Here is a 12,060-nt window from a genome sequence, read left to right as displayed (position 1 = left end):
GAAACAAAAGACTGTCTTTTTTTTTTTTTAAATTTTTTTTAAACTTCTTTACATTTTATTTTTGAGACAGAGAGAGACAGAGCATGAACGGGGGAGGGGCAGAGAGAGAGGGAGACACAGAATCGGAAGCAGGCTCCGGGCTCCGAGCGGTCAGTACAGAGCCCGACGTGGGGCTCGAACCCACGAACCGCGAGATCATGGCCTGAGCCGAAGTCGGACGCTCAACCGCCGGAGCCACCCGGGCGCCCCAAGAGAGAGGTTTCTGTTAGCGCTCACCTTCCCTTTGTGGATAGGATGCTTCGTTGGTACCAACACAGGGGATCGATGGCCATGGGAGGCTAGAGAATTCCATCCCTGCGAACCTTATAGCGGAACAGAATACCCCAGTCCTACGACCGGGGTTTGGTTCCTCAAAACCTCAATCGAATTGGAAAAAAAACATGCCTTGCCCGGTGGGGAAGGAAGTTCACGTCTCTGTTGGAAACTTAACACAGCTAGGCCAAAGATGTGATAACTCAACCACCCGGGAAACCCAAAGGTGGGGGGCCCCCCAGATCCCCTTGAGCCAGAGCCCCACCCCTCGTCTAACTTTTCTCATCTCCGAGAGGCCTGGGACAATGTCGACACGCCGTCGAATGGCGGGCCCCAGGTGGACTGTTCTGGGCATGTGGGAGGACAGCCTGTATGGTACTTCCCGCAGGCTGGTCAGGGTCGTGGGTGTGCCGGGGACCATCCATCATCTTTCTTCCTGCTCCCACTTGCCAGAGGGGAACGTTTGGGGGGTCCACGTGTAGGGGGACAGGGAGACTCAAAGGAAACGAAGTGCCCCACAAGCTGGCAACTGGACAGGTAACGAGTGGCCTCCCCAGCCTAGAACCCGATATTATGGCCCTGCCGCCTGGGCAGAGGACGGTCCTGGGGCCAGCACATACTCCTTTACGTGCTAACCCACATAATCAGGCTGCAGGCAGCTGTCGAAATGCTCAGCAGTGAAACCACCAGAGCGCTCCCCTTACCGGCCAAGCAGCAACGCCATCTATCAAAATCGCTCGGCCTTAGATCACCTGCTTGCTTTGGAGGGAGGAGTCTGCAGAAAGTTTAACCTGAGCCGCTGCTGCCTACAGATGAAGAAGGAAAAGTCACGGAGGAGATCACCGATGGGATGAGAAAGGTTGCTCATGTCCCACTCTGGACCTGGGACGGCCGGGGCCCCGGAGAGTTATGCGGAGGATGGTTTTCAGCTCTCGGGGGATTCAAAACCCTCATGGGAATTATCCTCCTGATGCGGGGAGCTTGCTTAATCCTAGCTTGCCCGGCGCCCCTGTATACGGTCCGTCTCCAGTCTCAATGAGACAACGGTCTAAAGGAAAACGGCCACGCATGTGATGTTCTGGAAATAGAGACCTCTAAACCCAGATGATGCTCTTGGACCCAAACTAGGGGGGTCGGAGCATCAAAGGGGGGGATGTGATGGAGCCCCTTCCTAAGGAGCGTGATAAGAAAAGACCTCAAGATAAGGAAGGGCAACCTGGCCGTGTGCATCCGGGACATCCCGCACGACCCCGCAACTTGAGACCACCCCGTCACCCATACATGGGAGACGAGGAAGTAGAAGACGCATAAAAGACTACACCACGCGGGGCTCGGGGCTCAGTTTTTTGGGTACAAACCCTCCGAGCCCGTGCCGGCACAAACGAAGTTGCTTCCTGGGAAGAAAGGCCTCGACTCCGTGTCACGACTCTGTGTGCCAGAGTCCTGCTCCAGGGCCAGAACCTGGTGATTCGGCTGTGGCCGGCCAGGGACCACACCGGTCGACTTCCCCCAGGGAGGGACTGAGAGAGGTTGTGGTGTCGCTGGTCTGGCCAAAGCCTTGCTCTTGAGGACCCTGGAAAAGGAAGAAGGGGAGAGGTGGCGGGGGGGGGGGGTGCTAAGGGAGTCCTAGTGCAGGAGCAGAGCCTCAGAAAGACCAAAAGAATGGAAGCCATCACTCTAATGTGCAGCCCATGAACCTATTTATTTTTTTTCAACGTTTATTTATTTATTTGGGACAGAGAGAGACAGAGCATGAACGGGGGAGGGGCAGAGAGAGAGGGAGACACGGAATCGGAAACAGGCTCCAGGCTCCGAGCCATCAGCCCAGAGCCCCACGCGGGGCTCGAACTCACAGACCGCGAGATCGTGACCTGGCTGAAGTCGGACGCTTAACTGACTGCGCCACCCAGGCGCCCCCCATGAGCTAAACAAGAGGTTCCGTGCTCCACTTTGCAGTCTGGATTTTACCCCATTTTACTCACGAAACAAACTAAGAAGGCCTCTGCTCCAACCTGTAAGGAAAAGTTTGCTGATTTCCGCTTTCAGGAAGACAGAGCGGACGTACTTCTGTCTCATCCTCTTCCTAAGTACAACAAAAAGCCCTGGGCATTCTGTATAAAGCAAACTAAGACTCTGAAAAGGTCAAGAAGAAGGCAGACCTCGGGACCCCAGGATAAGACAGTGGTGAGTTCTGGGTTTTCTGTCTTCTCAACAGAGGAAAGGCGCTGACTCTGTCCAAGTTGACGTGTAGGTTAACACAATTCCTATCAAGGAAGAGGAGGAAAAGGCAAGCTAAAAGCTGGGAGAAAATCTTTGCGAACCACCCGTCCCATCAAGGGGTCCATCCCGCCGACGGCATGTTTCCCTGAAGCATATAAAGGACTCTCCAAACCCAACAGTAGAGGAAACAAAAAATCCGATTTTAAAAATGGGCAACGTACATGAACAGACACGTCACTGAAGATGATACACAGATGGAAAACAAACACAGGAAAAGACGTTCAACATTAGTCAGCGGGGGGGGGATGAAAATGAAAACCACGATGAGATTCCACGAAACATGTATCAGGACGGCCAAAATTAAAAAGCGGCGGTTACCGCCAAATGGTGGCAAAGGCGCAGGCAAAGTGGATCGCCCGCCCCCTGCCGGCGGGACCGTGAAATGGTACAGCCACTGTGGAAGACGCCTTGGCAGTTTCTCTACAAAGGAAACACGTGGCTACCAGTCAGCCCAGCAAGGACACTCCTGGGCATTTCATCCAGACGAGGGAAAACTCACCTTCACACGAGACTTGCACACAGCCCGCACAGGCGTTCGCGGTAGCTTTATTCATCACAGCAAAAAACCGGAAGCAGCCCAGATGCCCCTCAGCGGGCGAACGGTTAAACCCCCATCCATGCACACCACGCACCCAACCCTCAGCAAGAAAAAATTAACAGGCTGCTGAGACGTGCACCAACCCAGATGAATCTCCAGAGAACTCTTCCGAGTGAAACCGAATCCTAGAAAGTTACATACTATATGACCCCATTTATATAGCGTTCCTGAAATGGGGTAGAAAGGGGGTGGGGGAAAGGGGACAACGGGCGTGGCTCTAAAGGGTGACCTGGGGACCCTCGAGGAGGTGGAAACGCTCTGTATCTTGACTGTGTCCATGTCAGCACCCTGGTCGTGATATCCTGCAAGACGTTACCGTTAGGGAAAACTTGACAAAGGCTACCCGGCATCTGTCCGCATCATTTCTTTAAATTTTTTTTTTTTTCAACGTTTATTTATTTTTTGGGGGGACAGAGAGAGACAGAGCATGAACGGGGGAGGGGCAGAGAGAGAGGGAGACACAGAATCGGAAACAGGCTCCAGGCTCTGAGCCATCAGCCCAGAGCCTGATGCGGGGCTCGAACCCACGGACCGTGAGATCGTGACCTGGCTGAAGTCGGACGCTTAACCGACTGCGCCACCCAGGCGCCCCTGTCCGCATCATTTCTTACAAATACCTGTGAATCTACAATTACCTCGACATGAAAAGTTTAGTTTTTTTACGCTATTGAAATACACGTATTTAGGGCCCTAATATGTTCACAAGTGAATTCTACCAAACATTTAAAGAAAAAGTTATTCCAATTCTTTACAATCTCTTCCCAGACACAGGAGCAGAGGAAATACATCCTAACTCATTCTATGAGGCTGGTATTACCCTAATACCAAAACCAGAGGCATTACAAGAGAACTACAGACTAGGATCCCTCATAACCATAGACGTAAAGTCCTCAACAAAACATTAGCAAATCAAACCCAGTAACATGGAAAAAGGAAATATCCAACACAATATTCGAGGAAAAGAACAAAGCTGAAGGACTGACACTCCCTGACTTCAAGATTTACCACAAAGCTACGGTACTCGGGACAGTGTGGTGTCGGCAAAAGAAAGTAGACCGATGGGATAGAATAGAGAGCCCAGAAATAGACCCACCTATATACTGTTAACTGCTCTTTGACAAAGAAGCAAAGGCAACATGGTGGAGAAAAGAGGCTTTTCAAGAAACGCCGGTGGAACAGCTGGACGTCCACATGCAAAGAAAGGAATCTAGACACAGATCTTCCACTCGTCACAAAAATTAGCCCGAAGCAGACCTCACACATGAATGTGAAACGCAAAGCTGGAAAGCTATTAGATAACGTCGAAAATCTAGATGACTTTGAGTATGGCGATGACTTTTTATTTATTTATTTTTTTAATTTTTTTTTTATGTTTATTTATTTTTGAGACAGAGAGAGACAGAGTATGAACGGGGAGGGGCAGAGAGAGAGAGGGAGATACAGAATCGGAAGCAGGCTCCAGGCTCCGAGCCATCAGCCCAGAGCCCGACGCGGGGCTCGAACCCACGGACCACGAGATCGTGACCTGAGCTGAAGTCGGATGCTTAACCCACTGAGCCCCCCAGGCGCCCCTGTCTATTGTGGTTTCAAGCTGCATCCCCGCTGGCTTTCGGCCAACCGTGGGAGACTTCCAGGTAGGGGTGCAGGGATCTGTAAAGGGCCCTGCTGAACCCCCCCTCCCTCCGCAATGTACTTCCTCTGGCTGTCCATCTGTGTCCTTTATAATAAATTGGGATGGTAAGAAAAGTGTCTCCCTGAGCTCCTGGGCTGTTACAGCAAATTCTCAGACCCGAGGAGCGGCCCTGGGAACGGCCTTGCCGCCTGCGGCCAAGGCAGACAGAGGTGTGGGTTACCCGGGGACCCCGCGCCGTGACCCGTGTCCGAATGGGGGCCGGCCTCGAGGGCCTCGTGCGATCTGCCACTAAGTCCAGGCAGTTAGTGTCCGAATTGAATTAAATAACAAAAAAAAAAACACCCCCCAAAACCTCCGGATAATCTAACCCTAATCACAGAGGTGGCCAAGTCACGCAGTACAGGACAGACACTGTGCAAAGCCACACCCACAGACGAGGACACGCTACTTTTATTTTTATGTGGTTTTACAAGGCACCAGCTCTCTACCCGCAACAATAGACGTAACGTATCCTTTTGGTCGTGCGACTTATGCCTCTGGGCTGGCTTCGCACGCAACTCTGCTCCGGTTTTCCCTCCTCATGCTGAATTTTCTAAAAGCGGTGTGGCCTTGGCCTGCACAGAATGCCGTGGGCAGCACTTGGGGAGCAGGCCACCCTCCAGGAAGGGGTCGGGAAGCCCGTTTCAGGCCCCTCCCAGCCCCAGGGGTGAAGTGGGCGGGGCTCCCCCCACCCCTCACCCCCGCACCCCTCCAGCTCCGCCCCGGATGCACCCGGACAACGAACAACGGGGCACCAGCCTGGGGACAGCCCCCCACCACCCCCGGGCAGTGCTCGTCTCTGCCCCTGGATTGTGCCCACGGAGTCTCCATCCCAAGGGGCCAGAGGGGGAAAGAAGTGGCCAAGAACTCGGTGTTTCCCTCCCGCTCTGTGGTTCCCCGTCAGAACTTGCTGTTCCAAGGGCTCCGCGCTTTCCGCACCGCTCGGCTTGTAAACGAGCTTTCTAACTGAGCTCTGAGGGCCCGATACTGTCAATAAACACGGACACCTGCCGGGTATATATGTTCACTGACCGAGTTAATTACAACAAGGGGAGGCATTTGAAAATTTTAATCCTCTCTGCTGTTTACAACAGAACCAAAAGAGAGTCCACTTAATAACCAATCTCACCTGCTGGTTTCTGCAAACCGGTTATCTTAACGGTATTTTAACGAACAATAATAATATTAGAACAATAACTAGGGAGAAAGTTAATTGGATGATACAGCTTTTCCACAACCCAATGAAAACACCTAAGAAACCAGATAGTTTTTGGTCCCATAACCCGCAACCCCCACCGCCTGCGTTTCACGGGGGCCCTGAGAGAGACGGAGAGTTTGCGGGCGACCCTGGGAAAGTGTCCACGCTCAGGGACGCCTCAAGGTGTTCAGTACGTCTCTAGTCTGAGTTGTATCTTAGCAGCCCATCTGGAGAGTTAATTTCAAAATACTACTAGTGAAAACTCACCGTGGCTCTTTAGGCAGAGAAGCCTCCAGAGGAAAACCGCCCAGACGGGGTGAAGTGGGGAGGAACGGACAGACTTCTCCGCAGAGCCTTCAACCCTCCCTCCCTCGGCGTGGGGGCAGAGGCTTCTCCCGACATCACAGGAGTCCTCGCTCTCTCCCCAGGGCCACACAGCAGCGTGTCACGTCCGCACTTCCTCAAAAAGGGGGCTTTTGATCGCCGAGACCCTCGGCCCCTGCGCCAGCCCCCTCGGCGCCCTGATGCGGACAGAAAGCTGCCCCCCTTCCCCGCAGCCCCTTAAACAACCCTTCCAGACTCCGGCTCGCCTCCCCCCCGGCACATCCAGACGACGTCTCTGTGCCTTCAGAGTTTTCTCCACCGCACTCTACTCGATTTCCAACCCTTTGGATTGAAACTCCATCCGGAGGATCTGGGACAGGCACCTCCCGAACTCCTCCAGGATCATCTGCTCCGCCAGGCGTTCCGAGCAACGCTCCTTCTCGGCCTCCTCGCCCTGGGCCAGCAGGCAGGAGCACGTGCCTTCCACCACCTCCCAGGAGATGCACGACGGCCGCCTGGCAGAGACACGGCGGTTACGGGCCGCGGTCCTGAACTCCAGACCCAGCGGGTGTCTGCGACACCTGAGACGTTCAAGGGGACCCCCGTCCTGGTATGTTAAAGAACGTCACCGGCTCCCGCACAGAGCAGGTAACTCAGCGAGGACGAAAACAGACGACCCACTTACATAGAGGACAGGTCGGACACAGCGGTCTCGGCAGGGCACCCCCCCCCCCTCCCCGAGGAAACACGGGGTGACATCCAGGGCCGGTCAAGCCCGGGGGGCTGCCGGTCCTCCCCGTCCCTCGCACCCACCCCCTGGACACACGCACTTTCTTTCCAAGTGTATAGACCGACTCTCCTCGAATTCACCTGCTTCCCCTCTTCTGACGGCGGGTTCACGGCACCTACCTGTCTTGTCTGAACTGCGGCAGTCCCGCGGATTCAGCTGGTGACAAATGAGGGCTGCCTTCAAACCCTCCAGCGTCCGGATGGTAGGGCATGCTCATTAGGGTTTTCCGTTCCGGGCCTTCGTCATAATTTTTGCAACCAATGCATTTGCAAATAGAAGAACACATAATTTTGGCCTGGTAAGACAAAACGCTTCAATGAAATCAGACTGCTCGTAATTCGGCAAAAAGCAACACATTCTGTCTGGACCTTAAATAACAGCGTGTGGGCGTGTGCGCGGCAGATACGGCATTTTTCACAAACGGAGGCTTTGCGGTGACCCTGCGTCCAGGGTCAGTTTTTTGACCCAGTTGTTCGTCGACACAATTTTTCCCACGGCATTGGCTCACTCCGTGTCTCGGCGTCGCAGTTTGGTCATTCTCTCGTCGTTGCCTCGACATTTTTGTGACGGCGCTCTGTGAGCAGTGAGGGCGTCCCAGCACTCGGATGGTGGCAGGCACTTTTTCCCAACAAAGCATTTCTTAACGGAGGCGTGGACGTTGTGTTTTCGCCCCCAGGCTACGGCACACTTACCAGACCACGTGTAATATAGACACGACTTTTCTATGCGCTTGGGAAGCCAAAACCTCCGTTTGGCTGCCTGACTGCGGTGATCTGGAACGGGCCCCGTGGGGGCCCCCCCCCAGGGGGGCCCCAGTGGCGCAGGCCCTGCTGTGGCCCAGTTCGCGCAGGTGGGTGGGGTCTGAGACACCCCCCCCCCCCCCCCCCCGAGGGCAGGCCTGGGGTGGGTGTTCTGGGAGAGGCCCTTCCTGCTTACTCGTGGGCGGACTTTCTTGTGTTTCTTGTCGCAAGGCAGCTGGCCCGGCCAGCCGGGCGACCCCTTCTCACGCCGGCTGGGCGGTCTGGACGCCGGCCCTCCCAGCGCTATGGTTCCCGGCCCCCTCTTTGTTTCCGCTGCTGGGATTTCCCTCTGTTCTCTTCAGCTCAGAGACGCACATCAAGAGGAATCCATTGTGTTTTACCTACACCTCTGGGTGTCTTGAGCAAGAGGCCTTTCGGGATTTCTAGCCTACTCTGGAGAATACGGGACATCTGCCCGGGCCTCCGGAAAACGGGCGGCTCGCTGTCTCGGGCGGCAGGGAGGGCACCGTGGAGGGCGGCTGGAGGTGCCGTCCGCGCCTGGAGATCCTTCTGCTGGGGCGATGCCACTCGCTGGCTGAATTCGGCATCTCTGCAGTACCTCTGACCGTATTTGCAAAATCCTAGCCGGGGGATCGCTAGGTCTGCTCACTCAGATCTTCCAACACGTGTCCCCGGAACCACAAGGAGTCTTCTGAAGCCTGACCATCTGTGACTACCTTTTAAAAGTAAACTTCACAGGTGCCCCCCCCCAAGACGGCAAGCAAACCAAAGGAGAGCCTTTCGAGGGAGGGTTTCCTGGCTGCTTTGCTGCTGGGACTTGCGGGCTCCTTCCTCTGCCTCCCTGTCCTCCAACACCAAGAAAGGAGACAGAAAAGGCGGCAGGAAAGGGGAAACCCCAGGGCGGGAGCAAGTCTCTCCACGGCCACCGAACCTTTGAGAAACGGGTTCGTCCAGGAACTCGGTCTGCACCGCTGTGCCCCAGCATCTGGCCGGCGGCCAGGGCCCGCCGCCCGCTCTGGGCTCTGAGCGCCCGGCCTGGGCACCCAGCTCTGCCAGGCAGGGCCCGCACAGAGCGGGCGGGGCCCGGCGGCGGGCGGCCTCCGCTGGGCGCCGGGGGCTGGGCTCGGAGCGGGCGACCGGTTCCCAAAAGGGCCCCGGGTTCATTTGCTTGACTCGGAAAGCATGGCTGGTCGTCGAGAAATTCATGCGGATTAACACGCGTGCACGACAGAAACCTTAGGGGGAAGCAAACGGAACCCGACTTCTTTTTTAATTACAGTAAAAGACAATTCTTTCAACCGCAGAGGTTACTGAGGCCCAGATACCGACCTGTTGGTTTTTGTACCAGCCCCGGGGAAGAGTGACTGACCTCGTAGCACTCACAGTAATTCTTGAGGCAGCCTGACCTCCTGCAGTTACAGCCTTTGTTGTGCCGAGGCTTCACGTCTCCCGGCTTCCCCTTCCCAATCTTTGGTTGGAAAGCTTCTGGGTTCCTATCGAGACATGCCTAAGGCAGAAAACACAAAACTCCGTCAGGTACCCTCCATTCTGGCAAGAGAACGTTCCGCGAGACTCACGGGGGCTCCAGGAAGGGCCCCGCGTGTTCTGTCCCAACACACGCACGCCCTTGAAGGCACTGCCTTCCCCCCGGCTCCCCCCCCCCCGACCCCCGCTGCCCCACTGCTGCCCCGAGGTTCAAGGTCCTGTACATAGTTACTGTGAAATAGCTGGATGGTAGAGATGCGAACAGGATGATTGTGTCCCCGTAGCCGTGTCTCCTTCCCGGCATGTTTTTCCCGAGACAGCGGGGAAGGTGGCGCTGTGCTAACGGCGTACTGAACATCTACCGTGTTCCGGGCACCTTTCCGGGGGGGTTTGCGTGCACTCCCTCACTTAGTCCTCACAGCGGCCTCGGGAAGTAAACCCCACCGTTGTTTCTGTCTCGCAGATGAAGAAACTGAGGCCCGAGAGCTTAAGCAGTACATGGCAAGGGACGGAAGGGGGTCGCCCGGCCCGGGGCCCCCGCCGCTGGGCCCCGTCCTGCTCACACGACGCGCTCGCTGGGCTTTTTATCCTGGCCGCTCTAACTTTTTATCCATCTTTCCGCTATCTATCTACACAGACAAATGCGGGCATAGTGTTTTTAACGAAGTGATTGGGTACAGCGGCGCCTGGGGGTCCGACGTCGGCTCAGGTCGTGATCTCGGGGTTCGTGGGCTCGAGCCCCGCGTCGGGCTCTGTGCGGACAGCCCGGAGCCCGGAGCCCGCTTCCCATTCTGGGTCTCCCTCTCCCTCTGCCCCTCCCCTGCTTGTGCCCTGTCTCTCTCTGTCTCTCAAAAATAAAAAATGAAAACATTAAAAAGACAACAGCAGAACAGACAAAGTCGCTCAGGCCAATCCGAGCACCAGGCAGGTCACGGTAGCAGCCCTGCCCTCCTCGCTCCCCTCCCCCCAGCCACGGGTTAACACGCAGGGTCTATGCGGTCTGACAAGACCCTCCCGTCGCTGCAGAGGGTCCCCTGGGCAGCACGGCCTGGAGCGAGACTGGGGGACAGTGGGGTGTCATGAATGGCGCACGACCCAGCCCCAGAGGCTCCCCGTGACTCCCTCCCGTCAACACACCCGGTGGGGACCCCCGTGCCGACCCCCTCTGCTGTCCCCGCGCGAGCATCAGCAGCACGGCGCCCACAAGACTCCCCTTCTTCTTCTCACCGTCCGCTCTCTCCCACTCTACCGCTGACCGACACTGGGCTGTCCCCGGTGGGGCACGCGTGCTCACGCACGCTCACGCACGCTTCCGGTGCCCCTGTGTTCAGGAACAACACTGCTGGCTCATAGCACGTGCAAAGGTCCCGCTGCGGAAACTATTGCCACACGATTTCCACACGTGCTTATGGAATCTTATGCTCCTACCAGCGATGCTTGAAAATGCCAACGCTTTCAAAACCACATTTTTTTGTTTTTAATTTGAGAGAGAAGCGTGCACAAGCAGGGGAGAGGGGCAGAGGGAGAGAGAGAATCCTAAGCGCAGAGCCTGATGTGGGGCGCGATCCCACGACCCCGGGATCGAGACCTGAGCCAAAGTCACGAGTCCGATGCTCAACCGACTGGGCCACCCAGGCGCCCCCCACATTCCAACACTTTTTAAATAAAACTTTATACACTTTTAGCTGTAGACAATACCTTTCAGCCCCAAAGAAAGAAAATGCCACACCACCGAAGTTTAGCGGCATCATCATTCTCTTCCGTCCCATGGCTCTGGCTCTATCAAAATGGGTAAGATACTTTCAAGTGACCTGTCTATAATCCAAGAGGGCGATTAAATTATCGTAGGGACAAAACGGAGCATGACAGTCTCAAGGCGACACGCGACGGCCCGTGACTTCCCTTTGTAAACCGGGGGCACCAAAACGTCACGCCCCACGCCCGACTGTCCTCCCTTCTCTGATGATCTTTGATGCCCACGGGAAGGGGTGAGCCGCGAGCTCCCGCATCCGGCCTGTAGCGCACACGGGGCCACGGAGCCGCCGTGGCCGCCCGAGGAAAGTCCAGATGCCCCCCCCTTCACCCGGAAGCCACAGAGAATAAACACTGGGCACGTGTCGTGGCTGAGAGCCCCAGCCAGCTCTCCGTCCAGCCGGCTTCTACCCCTCTCAGACGCCCCCCTCCCAGCTCGGCCTGTCTCCTGCATGATCGAGTTTAGGACTCAAATCCCTAAGCCCCACATGAGGACAAAGTGGACATCTGCACGCTCTTAAGTCACAACCTCCACCGAAGCCATCCCACACGGTGGGGAACAAAGATCTTTCTCTGACTGCCGCTCTCGCGACAGCTCTCTCGAGAGCCAATACCCCACCCTCGGGGATCTCTGGAGATAGGTTTTGTGACTATCTCATGCACGTGTGTGATGCATTCATTCGTTCGTTCGTTCGTTCGTTCGTTCGTGAAAGGGCAGGGCGAGGGGCAGAAGGAGAGGCAGAGAGAGAATCCCAAGCAGGTTCCACGCTCAGAGTGGCGCCTGACGCGGAGCTCGATCCCACGGCCCTGGGATCGTGACCTGAGCCGAAACCAAGAGTCGGACCCTCGGCCCACTGGGCCACGCGGGTGCCCCCTCGAGCACTTTTA

The 12,060-nt window shown here is 56.0% G+C and overlaps 1 protein-coding gene across 5 annotated transcripts in view; it reads right to left on the bottom strand.

Moving 5' to 3' along the window:
* Positions 1-5,916: 5,916 nt before the first annotated feature.
* The window catches only part of TESMIN (testis expressed metallothionein like protein), a 35,495-nt gene continuing 29,351 nt past the window's right edge, over positions 5,917-12,060 (bottom strand). For all 5 annotated transcript variants that reach the window (XM_047823843.1, XM_047823844.1, XM_047823845.1 and 2 more), the window contains 3 exons: positions 9,305-9,442; positions 7,294-7,469; positions 5,917-6,899 (listed from right to left, as the gene is read on the bottom strand). In XM_047823843.1, the coding sequence (XP_047679799.1) occupies positions 6,710-6,899; positions 7,294-7,469; positions 9,305-9,442 (504 nt within the window). In that variant the 3' untranslated portion in view covers positions 5,917-6,709. The remainder of the gene's footprint in view (positions 6,900-7,293; positions 7,470-9,304; positions 9,443-12,060) is intronic.

The sequence above is a fragment of the Prionailurus viverrinus genome, chromosome D1 (genome assembly GCF_022837055.1).
Source record: "Prionailurus viverrinus isolate Anna chromosome D1, UM_Priviv_1.0, whole genome shotgun sequence".
Classification (NCBI taxonomy): Eukaryota; Metazoa; Chordata; class Mammalia; order Carnivora; family Felidae; genus Prionailurus; species Prionailurus viverrinus.
This window is presented reverse-complemented; position numbering and strand designations above follow the sequence as displayed.